This window comes from Cydia pomonella, chromosome 2 (assembly GCF_033807575.1).
Source record: "Cydia pomonella isolate Wapato2018A chromosome 2, ilCydPomo1, whole genome shotgun sequence".
NCBI classification, from domain to species: Eukaryota; Metazoa; Arthropoda; class Insecta; order Lepidoptera; family Tortricidae; genus Cydia; species Cydia pomonella.
In genome coordinates this window covers 34,980,222-35,000,657 of record NC_084704.1, presented here as the reverse complement: position 1 = coordinate 35,000,657, position 20,436 = coordinate 34,980,222, and the positions used below count along the sequence as shown (strand labels likewise).

Below are 20,436 nucleotides of genomic sequence, written 5' to 3'. Positions count from 1 at the left end.
AATTGTTTTTATTAATACCTGTCATTAGTCATTAAACTGGAACAAACTAAGGTGTAAAAAATGTGCCTTCAACACACAATTACATAGTTTTGTGACACCTAATAATTCATATCATGGATTGACTGATTTCATATTCATGATATTTAATTTTGCCATGATGTCCTATATTAACAACGTCTATGTAGTCGCATCGACACCACCCAAAAAAGGTCATATTAACGCTCTAAGGACATATCGAAATTTCCTCAAGTTTATGTTATTTTTGGACATTGTTTATCCGTAATTTCAGAATGTTTCCATTAGAATGGGCTGAAAGTTGCGTAAGCCGAACTTGTTTGTAAACTAAGCTGGCCGAGGATACTGCGAAAACAGAACGGTTCGGCGGATCACGAAATATTTTCTTTGGTTCAAATGGGATGGGACTTGTCTTACGTAGGGGTTAAACAGGTGTATTTATTAAGTAGTTTATGTTGCGTGTTGTGTTAATTACAATTTTATATTTGACCGTAGCGAAGTTCCAACTGTTTAAGGGTAATGAGATGTTATTTCTTGATTCACAACCTGTAAAATCGTCGTTTGAAAAAATATAATATATACAGGCCGTTTATGTAGTCACCTGCAATAATTGGCTACTTGACTGTTTTTTGTAAATAATGTCAAACGATCTTGATTTTCCTGGGGATCAAATGTCTATATAGGACTCATGGCATTTAAGCAACACAAAGATCAGAAATGAGAGTTGAAGTCTGACGCTCGCACTCGACGATTGAAACGCCTCTAACAAATGATAGGGTGATGTGACGTCACATCATATAAGTCTGTCCTAAATGTATGGAAGATCAAGAAAATTGCCATTTTGACCCTGAAATATTGCGTTTATTTGTATAGTTGTCATACAATTTGTTTTTCAATAAAATGTAAGGAATCGAATGGTACCATTTACTTTTCTATTTTTGAAAGACAAAAAAAAAATCTTTTTGAGATTTCGTAGCCTTATATTTTTTTATAATCTCAATATAATTTTTTAAATTCCACTTTTTTATAATAGATGGTTCAGTTTATATCCATTTAACTAAATTTTGTTATAATATTCAACATGTGTCAAGTACCCAATTTACGGGGTGAATATATAGGTTATACTGAGTAACTTTTACTATGGGACAATCCCCAAAATCGCGAAAAAAACATTTACTCTTCCATAGAAAATGTCAAGGTCAGACAACCAAAATGTATGAAACAGCCATTTTTTTTTTTCGCGATTACAGGTTTGGTCCCATAGTAAAAGTTGCTCAGTATGACCGACTATTGTTTAATCAGTTACCTATTTATCATTAACATAATTGTATGAACATAATTGTATAAGTTTTCGTTTGATTGTTTCAGGCTGCGCGTTCGTAAAGTTCAGCTCACACCAAGAGGCGCAGGCGGCCATCACTAGTCTGCACGGGAGTCAAACTATGCCGGTAAGTACTTTCTACACTACTCATGCGTTAGTATTTTTAACAACTTGCGTACACTTCGATAACCCTAGAATGGTCGCGTTCTGTGCGGTTTAACCCAGCGGCTCACGTGAGCCAATAACTCGCGAACGCGAAGCAGTACGGCGCGGCGCGGTACGGCGGCCCACGGCATTCGCGTTCGCAACGAGATCGCCCAAGTAGGACATTTCCATAGGTATCCAAGGATTGATTCACCCGCGCCGCGCCGTGCCGCTTCGCGTCCGCGAGTTATTCGCTCACGTAAGCCACCAAGGAATTTCCACCGCGGACGCTTCGGCTGTGGAATGAGCTCCCTGACGAGGTTTTCCCGAGGGGCTACATTATAGGGTTCTAAACGATTTATCAGGTTTTTAAAGGGTCGGCATTGCAGGCGTCCATAGGCTACGGTGACTGCTTACTATCAGGCGGGCCGCATGCTTCTTGGCCACCGACGTGGTATTAAAAAAAAACGTACACGGAGTAGGTAGAGTTCAAGCTATCTCCATATTGACAGTAGTATTGGCAGGAACTCGAATCTTTTGAAGGACTTTATTCGTTTTTACGAGACTGAGCTTTAAAAACTTGCGATTTTTTTAAGAACCGAGTTGAGTCACTAGATGAGTAATTTTTAAGCTTAATTTAAAAGGACGGTGGGAGGTTGGCAACATTAATTTCATGCAAAAAATATGTAAATATAGTTGTAATTTTCGGAAGTGTTTTTTTTGGGCTTAAGCTCTTAATAAATCTGTTATAAGTAAAACGGTTTAAACTGATCAACTATATACTTCGTTTTTTATAGTATTAGAAAAAGTTTGTTTACAACTTGATGCGTCTTTTTCATTGAATAACGCCTTTGGAAAAAAAAATAGTAACTTATGAAACCAAAAGAATGTAAGTGATTATAAATGCTATATCATTTTTACAAATATTATTATTTGCAACTTATTTTTTTAAAGTATTTTCTTTAATAAAAGACACGTACCTTCTTTCTAATGTTAAAAAAACGAATTATAGCTACTCTTTCGCGGATTATCAAAGCAATATTTTTGTTTAAATTTGCAGTAAAACATTTTCCGCGTACACTCGACACCAAGGCATTTAGCTACTCACGTATCTATCTCTATCCCAGGATAGTTCCCAACTCCGACGTTGAGGCATAATTAACTTTGTTCCTACATACTATTCTATTGGAGGTTCGATGGTTCTTATTTACACGTCTCTTTCTAAAAGGCAATGTTAAAGGAAGAAGGAGCTTAAGTAATGAACTTGTATGAAACTTCTGATTTCGAGTTTATTAGTTATAGGCGAAGTTGATTTCTGGTAAATTCGACAAAGTATTAGCTAAGATAGATGTTATTTTTATTAAAGATGAATCTTATTTTGACGGAATTCCTGGTGCGTTTTGTTTCTTGTTCGTGTCTGTATTGGCATGTATTTTGCGCGAGGGTACTCACGGGGGAATGAGAACAAAATTACATCATTTAGTTGTCCAAACAGGCTAATTTGAACGTTAGCACGTGAATTATACGAGAACTAAATAACGTGATTCAAATATCATTCTGATATCAGTTAAAAAAAATATTGGAAAAAAGTATTTGACCACAATCTCACCTGATGATAAGTGCCGATGCATTCTAGGATGGAGCATGCTTATCTATAAGATAAAGATAGTTTATTTTCCAAGTAGGCATATTACAATGCGCTTATGAACATCAAATAAAGCTACGCCGGCTCTAACCCTACACCTCTGATCCGAGAAGATATATATTCACTCTCGATTTAAAAATAACCAAGTTATAGTTAAGTAGACTGGGAATACATTTGCAGGAAGTGAGTTCCTAATTTCGCCACCGACTAACCATATGTATATCCTACCTATAACGCGACGAGCTTTATACATTCGACGGTCGATCGTTCGGGAACATTGGACATATTTTTCAAATTCTAAAATTTTATCTCCGGTTGTGGCCTCCACCCTACCCAATTAAGCATCGTAATTGCAATTGTTTGCGCGTAATCGGACCGATTCGAGTGTCGATATAATCGGCCATTGCTTTCAAATCTTCCCATTAATTGCTGTGCAATTGAAAACTTTTCCAATTAATGGGCCTTGTTGCGAACAAAGACGGTTGTCTAATAGATTTTTAGAATTTATTGACTTGTTTATTATTTTTCAATTCGTTTTGAGTATCGAAGCCTCCAATCAGCGGTATTGTTTTGTTGTCTGTGAATATTCGGTTTCATTCAATTTGATTTCATCAGTTATAGAAACTTTTATAAGTATTCTCTATTTTCAATTGAATGATACCTACACAACCATATTCACATATACTACACATATTTTGGTTTACCATTTTAGCAAATGAATTAATATGTTGTTATTTTTCCAAAAACATGGTTTATTGATATTGAATCAATATGAATGATATCACATGTACGGTAGTAACATTAGCAAATTAACGAACTATTCCAATATCGTTACTCGACGTTTTCCAAGCTTTTTCGGACACACATATCCACGACATGCCATTTCCAAAGTCAAATATGTGCCCCATCTTGTCCCGCTGCAACGCCCGTCGTTCACGTCGCCGTCAAAATGAAAATATAATTCATTAAAATGACAGAGGTACGTAACAGCTGTCGAGTGTTGCCAACATAAAAGTTTATTCAAACAGTGCATATCGCAATAACGGGCGACAAATATCGGCGCTGCCAACATTGCCAACTAGTATTTAATTTCAATCGTGTTTGTAGGGTGAGGCTCTGCAAATATTTAACGTTTGTACGAAGCGCTTACATGTTTTTATTGTCGCAAATTGTGATGTTAATATGATACTTCAAACAGAGCTGGAACATTTTGTTATTTGTTACAGTAATATCCGTTTATCGCTCATGTAAAGTGCTTGTTTGCTTTGTATAGTTCGCGCAGGAACTACGTACATTTGAGGGCCGAGGGAAGTGTATCACCATGTGTCCTTGCGGAGCACAGATGGGAATAGGTGCATTCATATGAATTATTCCTATCTGTCCCCGCCTCCGCCGGTCACGTCACGCGGGGCTGGAACAAACGGGAATCCCACCGTGAGAAAGCGATGGTTCATTCGCTGGTGGCTTGTTAGCAAATTAATTAACTTAAATAGGCGCCACCTATGTATTTCAACATCTAGGAAAAAATGTACAATTTTAATAGATACTGCGCTCAAGTGTAGTGTAGGACGATTCCATTTTATACACGTGTATGCCAATCCAATTATCATCCTCGATCACTTCGGTCCACCGCATCTAAGCTAGCTACATAATAATTCATTCCTATCTGCCTTTTTCCTTACGACGGCCGAATAGCGTATACAAACACTCAAAAAAGCCTTTTAAATCTTCCCAAAGTCCCGGTTAATTCGAATGGCTAAATAAAAGAGCGGCTAACAAATCGCAGTCAGTAAATACTAGCCAGAATGTATCGGTCGGCAAAAAGACCGCGAATCGACTGTCCGGCCCGCTTAACTTTTTAATTAGTGGTCTAGGGATAGGCATATTGTCTATGCCAAGTTTTGGAACAGAGTGGAAATTTAATTTTATTATATTATGGAGTAAGGAGCGAAAAAGTGATGAACTAACGTATCATATATGTACAGGTTTTTAAAGAGTCGGCAGCGCACATGTAACACCTCTGGTGTTGCAGGCATCCGTAGGCTGCGGTGACTGCTTACCATCAGGCGGGCCTTATGCTTGTTGGCCACCGTCGTAGTATAAAAAAAAGTAAAAATAGTCGTAAACGTTCAAGTTCTTTTAAATATTGTTTGAGGAACGAATGTTTATTAATACACAATTGGTTTTTATCAATTATGCCTACTCGATTCAATTTACTGATATAAGTAATTCAATTAATTAATGAGTAACACAGATGTTTAATTTCGTTTATTGAAAATCCGAAATGCAGTTTACACGTTCCAACAAAGAAAACTATACGCGTAACACAAACAAAACGCTGGTATATTTTACACGTCCATTATTTTGTCCGTAATAAATTAAAATGTATGAGAACTAAAAATTCCCGTTTTATTTACCTGGCAACTGGAACTAGAGCGGGTATCTTTCAAATTAAATATGGCGGCGAGAAGCATTTGCATGAAGAATATCGAAGGTACATTAAGCGGGGATTGCACGAGCATTATCATAACAAAGTGCGCGCCTTGTTGGGCGAAGTGGCTTCTGCCTTTGTCCTGCCGCGCACGATTACATCAAATTACATTTTATTAGAATTAATATCAAGGATTTTGGCCTTGAGGAGGCTTTATAAAGCAGCCCTCTAATTAGGCTCCGTGTAGCAATACCGATAGTTTGGATTAACTCGGTGCTTATACGTGCTTGTGTATCGCGGAATATTACAGGCGCGTGTAACGGGATGTAATTAGGGGTGTGCGCGCGGTTTAAGAATGAGTTCGAGATTTAAATGTTGGTTCGTTTCTGTTTGTACTTGGCTTAACGTTGCCAGATGGAGATTTACTTCTTGTTGTTTTTTGGATGGGTATCGGTATGCGCACAAGTTTTATTTATTTGGTGCCTACTAATATTTACTTAATTTTTTGAATGCCAAGACTACCTTAGGGCGTCGTGAGTAGTGCCCACGGCGCCATGAACACATAAGTGTTATGGCATACGTTGTCAAAGTAACCTCGCTCGCTCGCTTGCGCCCGTGACCGTGGCGTGTATGTCACGTTTTTGTTTGTGACGTAAAGCGTTCAAAGGGTTAATAATATAATATTTGAAATGCGAAAGTAACTCTGTCTGCCTGTCTGTCTCTTACCTCTTCACGCTTAAACCGCCGAACCGATTTGGATGATATTAGTTAAGAAGACAGTTTGAGGCCTGGCTAGGATTATTCTTACATGTTTTATTTATTTAGAAATGTAATATGTGTTTAATTTGAAAGGCGTGCATATAGGTTTCATTTAATACAGAATTTTTAACTGAAAATTATAAAGACAAATAAATTAAAATAAAATTAAACAACATGTCAAAAACCAGAAAAAATATAAAGAATATGAAAATATAAATCGCATTACAATATATTCAAATCACAATAAAACGATCTCAGTATTCTTAATTACACAAAAACTTATTAACGAAATTTGCCCCGAGTCCCTCCATATGCAAAGGAGCCCAACACGCTCGCTGCGTTGCCACGTTGAACCGCGATGGACAACCTTTGCATAAAGAATGACCTGGAGCGAGGGTCATGACCACTCTCTCTCAAACGTCTGCCCACTTCCCCAATAAACGTCTTGGCCTCAGCACACCAGCAATTAACCGCTAATTAATTAATTTACAGAAATAGAGGTACAACATAAATATAAATAAATAAATAAGTATTATAGGACATTATTACACAAATTGACTAAGTCCCACAGCAAGCTCAATAAGGCTTGTGTTGAAGGTACTTAGACAACGATATATATAATATATAAATATAAAAATACTTAAATACATAGAAAACACCCATGACTCAGGAACAAATATCCATGCTCATCACACGAATAAATGCCCTTACCAGGATTTGAACCCGGGACCATCAGCTTCGTAGGCAGGGTCACTACCCACTAGGCCAAACCCGTCGTCAAAACACATTAACTTTAACAATGATTTGAAGCATATATAATGGTCCAACATGAATATTTCTCCACTTGTCAAAATAGTTTCTAAGCCCATCAAAAACCAACAGAAACAGTCACCAATAAGGCCACAGCACTAATCCAGCTCCGAGGAGGGGTGTTTCGGCGCCGATAATTCCTTTCGGCACAAAGGCCGGCTTTGCCCCAACTTCCCCACTAATGACGTTTTTGTCTGCACCGACAGGGTGCTGTGATTTGTATGAAACAAGTGCATGAATAGACGTTTGGCTTCCCTCTAGAGGGAAATTAATTAATTTTGCATTTGTCCTGATTGATTATGTTATGTAATATCGCCCATACTCTCAACTGACAATTTGTAAAGCTTAAGGTACCGTCCGGATTCAGACTTATCATCATCATATCAGCCTTTTATCGCCCACTGCTGAGCATAGGCCTCCCTTCTAGTACGCCACTTATCCCGGTCCTGAGCCAATGTCATCCAGAAGTGACCCGCAGTCTTCCGAATGTCATCCACCCAACGAGCCACCGGACGCCAGGCACTCCTTCCGTCTGAAAGCGGCCACCATTCCTTTAGCATTTTGGCCTACCTGCCATCATTCTGCCTGGCAACATGTCCCGCCCAGCTCCATTTTAATTTGGTAATGACGTGTCCGGATTCAGACTGCAACAGCATTACTGCTGCAGTATTGCAGCACGACATTACTGCCGTTTGCACTGCAGCTGTAATTTTTTTATTAGATACTCAAGAAAGTTAGTGAAAAACCGTATTACGAGCACTTTCTTGAAGTTTCAACTATTTATTTTTAATCAAAACTATTGAGAATATCTTGATTTTTAATAAAAGCATCGTAAAAAAGCGGGGTACTTAGGACACGTGGAATACGAATACAAAACATTCAACTCGAGTTAGAGAACCCCACTCTGAAACATTTCTGCAAAACTATGATTAAACCATGTCATCTAAAACCTCGTTTAAAAGTACGTACTCAAGCTACGTTCCGATCAGACCCAAAATTACTTAAAATTTCTCACGCTTATTCGAAATAAACTACTCAACAACAATGTTATTCCAAAACGTCCTAAGTACGATGGATTTTCGATCACATTGAGCCCTTTAATATTAGCTCGTTACCGTACCCTTGCTCGAAAACATCATACGAAAACACCCCGAAAACCTACCATACATTTTATACTTATATTGTTAGATGGGCGTTATAAACAGGTCTTAATAAATTCGTTGATGTTACATTCGCACTGGGTCACTCCCATGCGAGCTATCTCACCGTTTACGTTCGCTTTCCATAAAAAAGCTAAATAAAAGTATTGAGAAATACTAAGTAAAATACTAAGTAAAAATACCTGTTGCGAATTCACTTAGCTTAAGTACCGACGTGCCTCGAAGTTGCCTTAACGACTGTTGTTTTTAGTTTGCATACCTTATAGACTGGGTTTTAGACTTAGTGGCCGTAAAAGCTTAAAATACTAATTGCGCTGAAAAAGGAGATTGGACTGGATAGAAAAAAATTACTTAATACTGCTTATGTAGGATCAATAAATAAGTAACTTCTATACACAATATTTATGTATGTCAATCAAATTTTATAAATACAAATAACAATACAAATACGTTTATTTCATAACATTCAACAGCAGTTCAAGATACAAATAATAGGTAGGGAAGGTGTCCATCTTAGGTACAAAGTATAGGTAAGTATTTATCTTAACAATGTGCAAAATTTACATAAATAATGAGCAGAAAGGTAAATTTACCGTAATAACATTTATTTTAGTTATTGACATTTAAAAATAAATAATATATTAGATATACTTCATATTAGATACAAGGAATGAATTAAAATCTTCATTTCAGGCAACTAGTGGCCCATATATAAATGCCTTAAATCTAACAAATATATTATAACAATATATTTTACAACTATATACTACAAATCACATTATGGTTGCGATGCATTACTCAACCCCACAGTGTCAGGGAGCCGGCCTCGGAACAGCCGAAACTTGACACCTTTCGGTCAAAACTCCTTGTTGAAGGTCGCTAGACGTTCAGTCAGAACGCTCGCCACAAACGAATTAAAATTCGCATTGTGTCGAGATTTCAACTTCGCGACCCTCATGACGAATCCGGACTTTACTCTCACAGTAATAATATGAGAGATAGTTAAGATTTTTTTAAATAATATATAAAAATAATATCTTTTGAATTTGTATTTCAAGTCTGGTACAAAAAACTAACAAGGTATATACATGATTTTAGTAAAAGTTTAGTAAAGTATAATAGGTAGGTTTGTTTGTCAAGTAAATTATTATTTTATTCGTCAAACGTCTTAGCATTAAATATACCAAGTAAATATCCCCGTTCCGCAATTTCAAAACATAAATCCGTATTCATTGCGCCGCTACAGTACACAGGGCATGTTGTCTTTAATAATTGGGCCCCAGCCTTTTACGGACCTTATTAGGGATTTTGGAGGGCTTCATTCGCCCGAGGGTTGTGATAGGTTAAGAGCTGGCCCCGGAAAAAGGCAGGTATTTAATTTTCAAAGCAAAGAAACCCTTCAAGAGCACGATTCTAATTTAAAAAATTGTTTTGTGTTTGAATTGGTTTGATACGTATGACTTTCACTTCACTTCGCATGCACCGATCAGCGTGAGCGATCTTTAACGTCGTATTAAAATTACACTAAAACTGTAACAAATTGTTCATCAAAATCGGACTCCTAGCTTGCTATACCGTTCTTATTAATTGATATGTGCGTCTGGCAGCTGTTTATCGTTGGAGACTAAAGTTGCAGGCTTGTAATACTCGTATCAATTGATGTTGTTCAATTTCAGAGCTCCAAGCTCCATTTTAATCCGTCCACAGCAATGCTAAAAGAGGAAGGATAATGATTTTAGCAATATTTCAGTGTGTGTAAATTGAATCTTATCAGCTAAATTCTATGAATGAGGTGTCAATGGATTCTTCAGTATGCTGCAGATGAAATATGCTACTTTTCAATTCTCTCTCCTTTTCAACTGTTTCTCTGATCCTTACCCATGAATAAAACCTGAATTAAATATATAGATAATATATATCCCTATAGCCAACTACTTAGACAATTAAAAACATTTTCATTAATCTTATACCTTTAAACGAGCAATTCTTGTATATATATATATATATATATATATATATATATATATATATTTCTGTGATCTCGGAAACGGCTCTAACGATTTCGCTGAAATTTGGTATATGGGGGTTTTTGGGGGTATACAATCTATCTAGATTAGTCTTATGTTTGGGAAAACGCGTGTTTTCGAGTTTTCATGCGTTTTTCTTTCGACGCAGAATATGGTCGCTAATTTCGTGTTGCCGGCCACTGTCCGTCTGGTCCAGCGGGTTATAACGCGGACTGCTGAACGAGTGTTACGGGTTCGAATCTCGCCCGGTGACTAACTTTTGTTTTTTTTTTATATGATCAAGTTTATTTTTTAATTTTTATAATTATAACCGGTCGCCCAGGTACTATATTATATATGAGACATAATAAAAATACACAATAATAGGATCTTCAATTTGCTCAGAACTAAGGACTATACAGAGTGATTCATGAGACGTGAACAGGACCAAGCCTACACAATCAGTAAATGTTAATGAATCGTTCACCATCATATATAAGTAAAACAATCAAGCTTTTCTCTGTTATCTAACTTATTTTTAAGGACAATTTTTTTACAATCAGGGACACCCTACAACACTTAATTAACAAAGATAAAACTTTTTTACCCGTTATGACAGCATTTTCATTATGAAGTAAATAAAAGTAACCAGACTCCAATGACACTCAATTTGTCACTTGTTATGGATAAAACAAAAGAAAAAAATAATTTAACATTAATCTCACAAATACTGGTAGGAAACAGTTACTGATAACGTACTGAATACGCAGGCTTGATCCTGCTCACGTCTCCTGAATCCTGTAGGTACTTTTCAGGGCTAGCTCTTGGTGTATAAGGACATGTCCACTATGCCTTTTAAATGTTAAAGCCCTGGTTTGGGCCGGGATAGTGCCGTTTGCGTGCTCTCAGCGCAAATTGTTTTCTTTTAACTGGTACAGATTTACTCGGGATTTTAATTAACGCTTTCGTTTCGGGGTTTACGTTTGTTAAAGATAGGTGTATTTTTAGAAATTGGTAAGATTTTGCGATAGATTTAGGGAAAAGATTACTGATAAGCAATTACTCGTAAATTTTATTAGATGCGGAAAATCTAAGGACCTGTTTCACAATGTTAAGTCCTGAATAAGCTACTTGCCACTTATCTGACGAATTAAATCATTGTTGGCGTTTCACTATCTTCAAATAAGCTTAACTGGTAGATAAACTGCTAAGTTTTATCTTACTTGTTACTTTATTTGCTAATTTGCTATCCAATACTTTAATTGGACATTGTGAAACAGGCCCTATGACACGTTTATGTTTATTTAGTTACCTACGTGCAATAATTTACGCGGTGAATATACAAGGTGCCCGTGAGCATTGCGAGAGATTTTAACGGTGCATTCCTGGTAATATTTAGAAACTAAAATGACATATACTATTTTCTGGATTAGGCCTAGTTTCAGAGATAATGAAATGTTGTCTACACGTAAAGTGGGGGTGATTTTTTTTTTTTGCTTCAATCCTACAGTGTGGAATATCGTTGGAAAAGTCTTTCAAAACTAATAGGGGTCTTCAACAAACATTTTTTGATAACGTGAATATATTCGGAGATAATCGCTCCGAAAGAAAAAAAAAAATGTCCCCCCCTCTAACTTTTGAACCATAGGTCAAAAAAATATGAAAAAAATCGTGGAAGTAGAGCTTAAGAAAGACATTAAATGAAAACTATAGCAGACATGATCAGTTTAGCTGTTTTTGAGTTATCGCAAAAAGTTTCCCCTTCGTAGTAAAAAGACGTACATCCACAGTTCATCCCTTGGTGAACAATCTACTATACTTTAAGCTTCAGTTTAGCTTATTGTGACGGAAGAGTAACTACGGAACCCTACTCTAAGCATGATCCGACATGCTCTTGGTCGCCGGCCGGACTGATTAATATCAATGAATAGCTAAATGACACACAATCACTATCACAGCCTAAATACGTCCCACTGCTGGGCACATGCATCTCATTGTTTCCATTCCTGTCATTGTTCTATCTCAGTATATTGTTATGCTGTTTCTCTCTGTTTTGTATTGGGTTTGAACTATAGTCCCCATGCCAGTTCAATACGGGTTGGGAACCTTTGCAAATGTCTGCAGGCTTTTTCACGTACATATGTACGTTTCGTCGAGAAATAAGCTGAGTGTTCACTCCACAAATGGCGATTCTTACTTCATACCCACCCAACAAATACTCAATTAAACTAAAACATATCCTATCAATTAATTGGACAAAAGACAAAGCTCAATTACACAGGCTAGCACTAAAAACTACACCCAATCGTAAAGGCGTACACAAGTTGCAATTATTTGCCGTCGTACACTGGCGTTCGTAAAACGGGCGGTCGCAATAAGACGATATTAAACGACATATATGGACGTATATACGTGCACATGTTATCGTCGCTGTCCGTGGTTTAAGCGTGTTTCTGTTGTATCTATGATATGATATGTTGTTTAATAACAACATATCATATGATATGTGTTTAATAACAACATATCATATCATAGAAGTTAAAAGCTTAGTTTTATTACAGATCAAAAAATCTTTTTAGCTAACATATGTCCTAGAGTAAAAAGTGAACTGTGTGATCAAACATTTAAACGTCGATTAAGAGATTTTTTGTTGGATAGACCGTTGTATTCTGTTAGTGAATGTATAAACGATGTATAGATTTAGACGATCCCCTACAGCAGACTATCTTGACATTATTATGAAATCCTAGTGTCCTGTAAATATTTAATTTCTGATTTGATATTATTGATAACATTATTTTACTTATATCTGTTTGGACGATCATAAGATGAATTCCTGTAGATTGACATGCCTGCAATTTATAATGTAATCTGTTTAATAACATGAATAAATCTAAATCTAGCGTCTGCTCGCGACTTTGCCTGCATGGAATGATTATGATGATTGATGTCCCCGAGCTACAAACTACTGCTAGTTTAACAGTCCAGACGCGGTTTATTTATTTAGTATAAATTTTATTTTGACACTTGATGAGACTTTACACCTCCAAATTTTATTTGTATTAGTACCTACTCTGACATTGGGGACCTATTACATCTCCAGATTTAATATGTTTTTAACCATAGAGACTATACATCTCTATTGTATTGTAGTAATTATTTATTTTAAGATTATTATAATGTAATTTTTACCCAGGTATTGGCTGGTGTATTTATAAATGTTGTTATGTATTTTTTCATGTCACTATATGATGTTACTATAAATGTTGTATTGACTTGTAAATGAGCCCTTGAGGCCTACTTGCAGAATAAATTTTTGAATTTTGAATTTTTTGAATTATCTCCATACAAAATTTCATCTAAATCGGTCCAGTAGTTTAAACGTGAAGAGAACAAACAGACGAACAGACAGAGTTACTCTCGTTTATAACACTTGCGACATGCGGGCATCCATCTGACCAGGTCTCTCGCAATGTTTTACTCGTTATGTCTGCGACACTCGTACCTGCCGGAAAATCTCATGCGTACGATTGTAGTGCCCATAATTAAAGACAGAACGGGTGATTCCTCTAGCTTATCTAACTACAGACCAATATCGCTAGCCTCGATTATCGCCAAAGTACTGGACGGCCTGATTGATCGGCAAATGGAGAAGCACTTGTCACTTAACGATGCGCAATTTGGGTTTAGAGCCGGTCTGTCTACGGAGAGTGCTATCCTTTGCCTCAAACAGACTGTGCAGTATTATACGAGCAGAAAAACCCCGGTATTTGCTGCTTTTTTAGACCTCTCTAAAGCATTCGATCTCGTATCGTACGATTTGTTGTGGGATAAGTTAGGAAAAGAAACAAGCCTGGCACCTGAATGCATATTTCTGTTACAATACTGGTATAACCACCAATCAAACCAAGTCAGGTGGGGAAGCGTTGTCTCTGGGGAGTATAGGTTGGGGTGTGGAGTGAGGCAGGGAGGTCTGACCTCTCCCAGGCTTTTCAACCTTTACATGAACCAGCTGATTGAGGAGCTTAGCAGCACCGGAATCGGTTGCCATGCAGGAGGAGTGTGTGTAAATAACCTAAGCTACGCTGACGATATGGTGCTGCTAAGCCCTTCAATCAGGGCACTGCAAACGCTGATTTCAATATGTCAAGAGTATGCGGAAACACATGGTCTAAAATATAATGTAAAAAAAAGTGAGCTGATGGTTTTCAAGCCCAGATCTAAGACCTACACCAGTTTGCCTGATGTATCTCTATATGGCACACCTCTGCTTAGAGTTAGCAAGTTTAAGTACTTAGGCCATTGGGTTACCGAAGATCTTAGCGATAACTGTGATATTGAGAGGGAACGTAGGTCGCTGGCCGTGCGGTGCAATATGCTTACCCGCAGGTTTGCACGTTGTACACACGCAGTTAAAGTAACGCTTTTCAAAGCTTACTGCCAGTCTTTCTACACTTGCAGCCTGTGGGGTGTCTATACGCAGCGGGCGTACAGCGACCTACGAGTGCAGTACAACAACGCTTTCAGGATGCTGATGGGGCTGCCTCGACACTGTAGCGCCTCCGGGATGTTTGCGGAGGCGCAAGTCGACGGCTTTGCGGCTATCATGCGGAAGCGGTGCGCCTCTTTACTTAGCCGCTGGCGGGGCAGCGCTAACAGTATCATGATAGCGTTGTTGGACAGGTGGGACTCCCCTCTGCTGCAGCGGTGGACAAAACTCCACTCTGTAGCAAAATAACAATGTATTTAGGTTAAAATTATTTTGTTATTCCCCTAACACTATTTTATAAGTTAAATGAAAATGTAACTAACAACTATGGATTTTTTATCCGAAATAAAATCATTTTATTTATTTATTTATTATTTATTTATAATATTTCATATTTAAAAAAATTACCGAGCGTTAGCGAAGGTCTCCGGTTCAGCTCGGGCAAAAATGCTTTCATATGTCCGGATGTTCTGCTCTACAGGCAGCATTGCGCAACCGATTCTCGTGAAATTTTGTGAGCAGGTTCGGTAGTTAGGTAAATAGAATATTTCTGTCGTTTCGTTTTTTTATTGAAATAAGGTCGAAATGATGGAAAATATAAGACTGAAGTGCCCGTAGGGTCTATGGCACTTACGACATTGTGAATTCGGTGTAATAATGACTCAACAAAGTTTTTTTTAATGAAGTTTATGACGCTTATGGCAAGGACACGGAGCAACTAATCTTTTAAATAAAAAATAACTAAACTAACTATTGTGGCGCAGTGATCCAAAGAGGGTCTTGGCCTCCAAAACGAGAGAACGCCACCTGTCCCGATCCTGTGCCACTTCCTGCCAGTTATCAGCTTTGAGTTGGCACAGATCCGCCTGTACACTGTTGCTCCAGCGGTATCTGGGCCGACCCACTGGACGGCGACCAGTCGGTTGTCCCAAATAAGCGGCCACTAACTCCTCGATTTCGGCATTCTTACGGATCCTCCAGGTGCCGTCATCTCTTTTGATAGGTCCCAGGATCTTCCGTAACAAATAATCTTTTTTTTTACTTAAAAGTCATATGACGCTTTTTCTTAATTTACATAAAATGACAATCCTAAAATCACGTTTATTTCTTGATCCTTTTCATTTTATACTCTAACGTACAAAAGGCAAACTTAACATTAGCCTGCTTGACCACATTATAGGGCACTTTTAAGTTTTGACACGGCTCATGGAATCCTAGGTTCCGCTTGGCAACTAATCCCCAGAATTTGCGGAGGCACTAGTTTTTACGAAAGCAACTGCCATCTGATCTTCCTACCCAGAGAGTAAACTTGACCTTATTGGGATTAGTTCGGTTTCGTCACGGTGTTTTCCTTCACCGAAAAGCGACTGGTAAATATCACATGATATTTCGTACATTAGTTCCTAAAAACTTATTGATACGAACCGGGGTTTGAACCCGCGACCTCCGGATTAAAAGTCGCACGCTCTTACCGCTAAGCCACCGCTTCTATAGGGCACTTAAGTATAAGCTTAAAATGATGTCAAAGCTCCCCTATTCACCTAATTTAAAGCTATAAAAGTAGATGGTAACCCTTCTGAACAGCGAGATCACTTATTACACAGCCCCGCTTGAAAACGACGGCGATAACGATATTTGTTTAGGAACGAACGAGCTTGCTCTAATTACGCTGTGACATTTTATACATTAATTCTACAAGATTGTTAATTCAGATATTACAATTCCAAAACCTTATTCTATATAAGGTCAATACGGGTAGATGTGGCAGGTGAATGTGGCTGGCCTTTGATATTAGTGTTTATTGAGAGTTCATTTTGCTACTTGCGTTCAGCAAACATACTATGAACTTGGTCTTGAAACTAATCAATCTATAATCATCCTGAGGATGCTGTTGAAACTGCCTAATGGCATGTTTGCAGAGACGCGAATGGATGACTTGTATGCCATTAGGCGTAAAAGAGTAGCGTCTCTGCTGAGGCGGGAGCTCGGCAGTAGACACCTCCTAAGGACATTCTCTGAACAATTAGATTGCCGCCTCACAAGGTACTGGTAGATTCACGGATCCCACAGTCGAACTGTGCAAACAGTTTTGTGGGACGTTGTATTTAATATTAATCCAGTATTCATTGTATTTTATTGAAAAAAAAAATGGTGATAGGCAGGGCTAAATAAACCACCATTTATCTTTTGTTCTTCTCTGCTCGCAGTGATTAATGCTTATAATAATTTGAATTGAATTGAATTGAAATATTTATTTCGAACTTGACGTCCATAGGGTTAGGTAACAATGACTTATGTATCTAGAGTTAGTATTACAGTTAATTAGACAAAACAAACAAAACAAAACATTACATAATATTTATAAGTTTCGCGGCAGCACAGCGACAGGTGAGTGTAGCTGCACGTACCGCTTGACTAGGGGCGAGTCCCAACGCTGCGCCAGCGTCCTTAGGATGCTGTTCGTGCTGCTTCGGCTGCGAGTGAGGAGTGACGCGCATCGCTTCCTCATGATGGCGAAAAAACCAGTCTGTTCGTGCCTCAGCAAACATCGCTGAGGCACTACAATAATGTAGTTTAGTTTAAGTGTTTTATGTAAGTACTAACATAGGGTTTAAGTTATTCTAGTTTGCTAATTAAATTATGGATCACCTGCGGTGGCAGCATGGTTCCATTTTTATCACTTGTCACTATGCCCGTCACTTTCGAGCTTACATACTTGTTAGAACGTGACAGGCATACGGACAAATGATAAAGAGCCGACCATCTTAGCCCTACAGGTCTGAACTAAACGATTTTTATTATTATTTATAAACAAGCATCAATGTGAAGGCCAGCCACACATTTTTTATAAACTTTCTTTATTTTTTGTGAAATTTTCCAAAAATTTACTTTAACTTTCCGCAGCTCTCAATCTGTAATTCAATGCATACTCGTATACACTTTCAACGCATTTTCTTAGTATGACAGGCATGTCACGAAACAAAAGTTTATTCACTACATACCTATTCATTATTACCAAGCAACATCTCACAGACAAATACCCAACAAACTACGTCACAGCCCTCTATGAATACTCGGAACGGGCTTGTGACGTCACACTTGCCGCGGGTGCGTGTAACGGCCACCTGACGGTGACTTACTGCCCTAGAGCTCATATAATTAAGTTCTCTCACATGATGACATGAACTAAACTGTTATTTACTGGGTTTATATTAAATACTTGCGTGTTACAAATAAGTAGTAATTTATCGTGCATTGTGGATAAACGTTTCATTTTAATTTCACTATTAAAGAAGATATTGTTACAATATTCTTAACTTCATTGTTTACGTACTGTCATCATCATCATATCCCCCCGTCCCGTCCCATCGTATTTTTGCCACGGCTCATGAGAGCCTGGGGTCTGCTTGGCAACTTATCCCAAAAATTGAAGTAGGCACTGGTTTTTACGAAAGCGACTCCCATCTGACATTTCAACTCAGAGGAAAGCCTAGGCCTTAAGCCTTAAAAAAACACGAGCCGGGGTTTGAACCCGCAACCTCCGGATTGGAAGTCGCACGCTTTTACCGCTGGGCTACCACTACCAGCGCTCTACAGAGAGAATATCATAAAAATGTATACAATTCTTCACCTTATTTCAATGGATTTGTGGTACATGTAACATGTAATGCACGTAGTAAGTTCAATAAATAAATAATAACCATGAAATGATTTTATTTCGGATAAAAAATCCATAGTTGTTAGTTACATTTAACTTATAAAATAGTGTTAGGGGAGTTACAAACTAATTTTAACCTAAGTACATAGTTATTTTGCTACAGAGTCGAGTTTTGTCCACCGCTGCAGCAGAGGGGAGTCCCACCTGTCCAACAACGCTATCATGATACTGTTAGCGCTGCCCCGCCAGCGGCTAAGTAAAGAGGCGCACCGCTTCCGCATGATAGCCGCAAAGCCGTCGACAATATGCGTATATCAATATGCGTATTTTTATTCTTGACTGTACCTATAAGTCAGTATAAGTACTCAAGAAACACGAAGATGGTTTACGTATAGAAAATTTTCATAATACAAATATGATACCCGGAAGCCCAAAAGGAAGTCCAAATATGATTGTCAGAAATATGATACACTACTCTGAAACCTTCTACCAAAAGAGTCAATATTGAAGATAATGGCAAACAAATAAGCAGTCGCAGTCTTCGGATGCTTGTAGATGCAATTGCTAAACCATTAAATTTAATGTATGTGTGGGTGGCTTTCTCATTATTTACATATTGATTGGAGTCTGATTAATATTTATTGTGAGTTCATAACACTAAACACAAGTAGCAAGTAGCAAATGTATGAACGCGCAATAAACACTCCGTGTATGTATGTGTGTATATCCACTCACATGCTTCATATTTTTCAGTGACCTCTATTATTACTCGTATAATAAAATAAGGGTGACAGCTGGTAACTACAGTTACCAAAAGCAATTGAGTGGCTAAGTAATATATACAAGGTGGCCAAAAAATATGTGCATTCCCGTTGCCAGGGAGGTTTTGGGATTATACTGAGCAACTTTTACTATGGGACCAACCACGAAATCACGAAAAAATTTTCTGGCTGCTTCATACATTTAGATGGTCCAGTTTCTATGGGAGGGTAAAAATTTGTTGGTTGGTCCCATAGTAAAAGTTGCTCAGTATAATCCCAAAACCTCCCTGGCAACGGAAATGCACATATTTTTTGGCCTCCTTGTATATATTATTTGCATGATAGATTGTTTGTTTTGTGTGTATTTAGTGATAGATTTCTTTCATTGGATTTGCAACACCTACTATTGTGTAAAATCGATTTCCGCTACCTAAAGGTTGTCTGGAAGAGATCGCTTTTTAGCGATAAGACCGTCTGTTGTTGACATCTACTTCTGATGCTGTATTGTCTTTTATTGGGATGTGCAATAAAGAGTATTTGTGTTGTAATGTAAACACTAATCAATTTGTAAACACGTCTCAATATTAAGGCCAGACACACTTAACAGCCAATAGTAAGGCCAGACAGACTCAAAGTAGTCAAGCACGCTGCAGGGTACCAGGCTACTGTACTATTTAATAGGTTAACTGTTGAGTTAAAGTCAGTCACAAATAGCCAAATTTTCAAAAATAAGTTGAAGTCTTTCTTGGTAGAGAAGTGCTACTATTCGGTAGAGGAATTTGTGAATTAACTAAATTTTAACATATAAAATTATAATAGTGTTTTTATTTTCTAAATTTACAATTTGACATCCTACATTTATATTGTAATTAAATCCTAATTCCCATTTTGTTACTTTTCGTGTTTTTATGTCTTAATTTTAATAGTAGTTGCATGTTTGTTGTTTTTGTTCATGTAGTTTTAAGTAGTTTTATAATAATCATAATTCAAAATTCAAACACAATGTAAATATTGTTTTATGAATAAATAAATAATAAAATAATAATAATAACAATATAAAGAAAATCGAATATACTTAATAGAGAATAAAGCTGCCGCCTCACGACCCGACTGCAGTTAACCTCCAACTTTACATAATCGCACGTCAATCGGCGTCATAAAATTATCGCCCTAACCCTTATTGAAACCATTTCCATAACGAGACGTGCCTGACATGTAAGACGAGGCTTTGACGTGG

General features: G+C 37.6%; 1 protein-coding gene across 9 annotated transcripts in view; it reads left to right on the top strand.

The window, feature by feature from the left end:
- The window catches only part of LOC133515575 (CUGBP Elav-like family member 4), a 674,434-nt gene that overhangs the window by 595,381 nt on the left and 58,617 nt on the right, over positions 1–20,436 (top strand). For all 9 annotated transcript variants that reach the window (XM_061848145.1, XM_061848149.1, XM_061848152.1 and 6 more), the window contains one exon: positions 1,384–1,463. In XM_061848145.1, the coding sequence (XP_061704129.1) occupies positions 1,384–1,463 (80 nt within the window). The remainder of the gene's footprint in view (positions 1–1,383; positions 1,464–20,436) is intronic.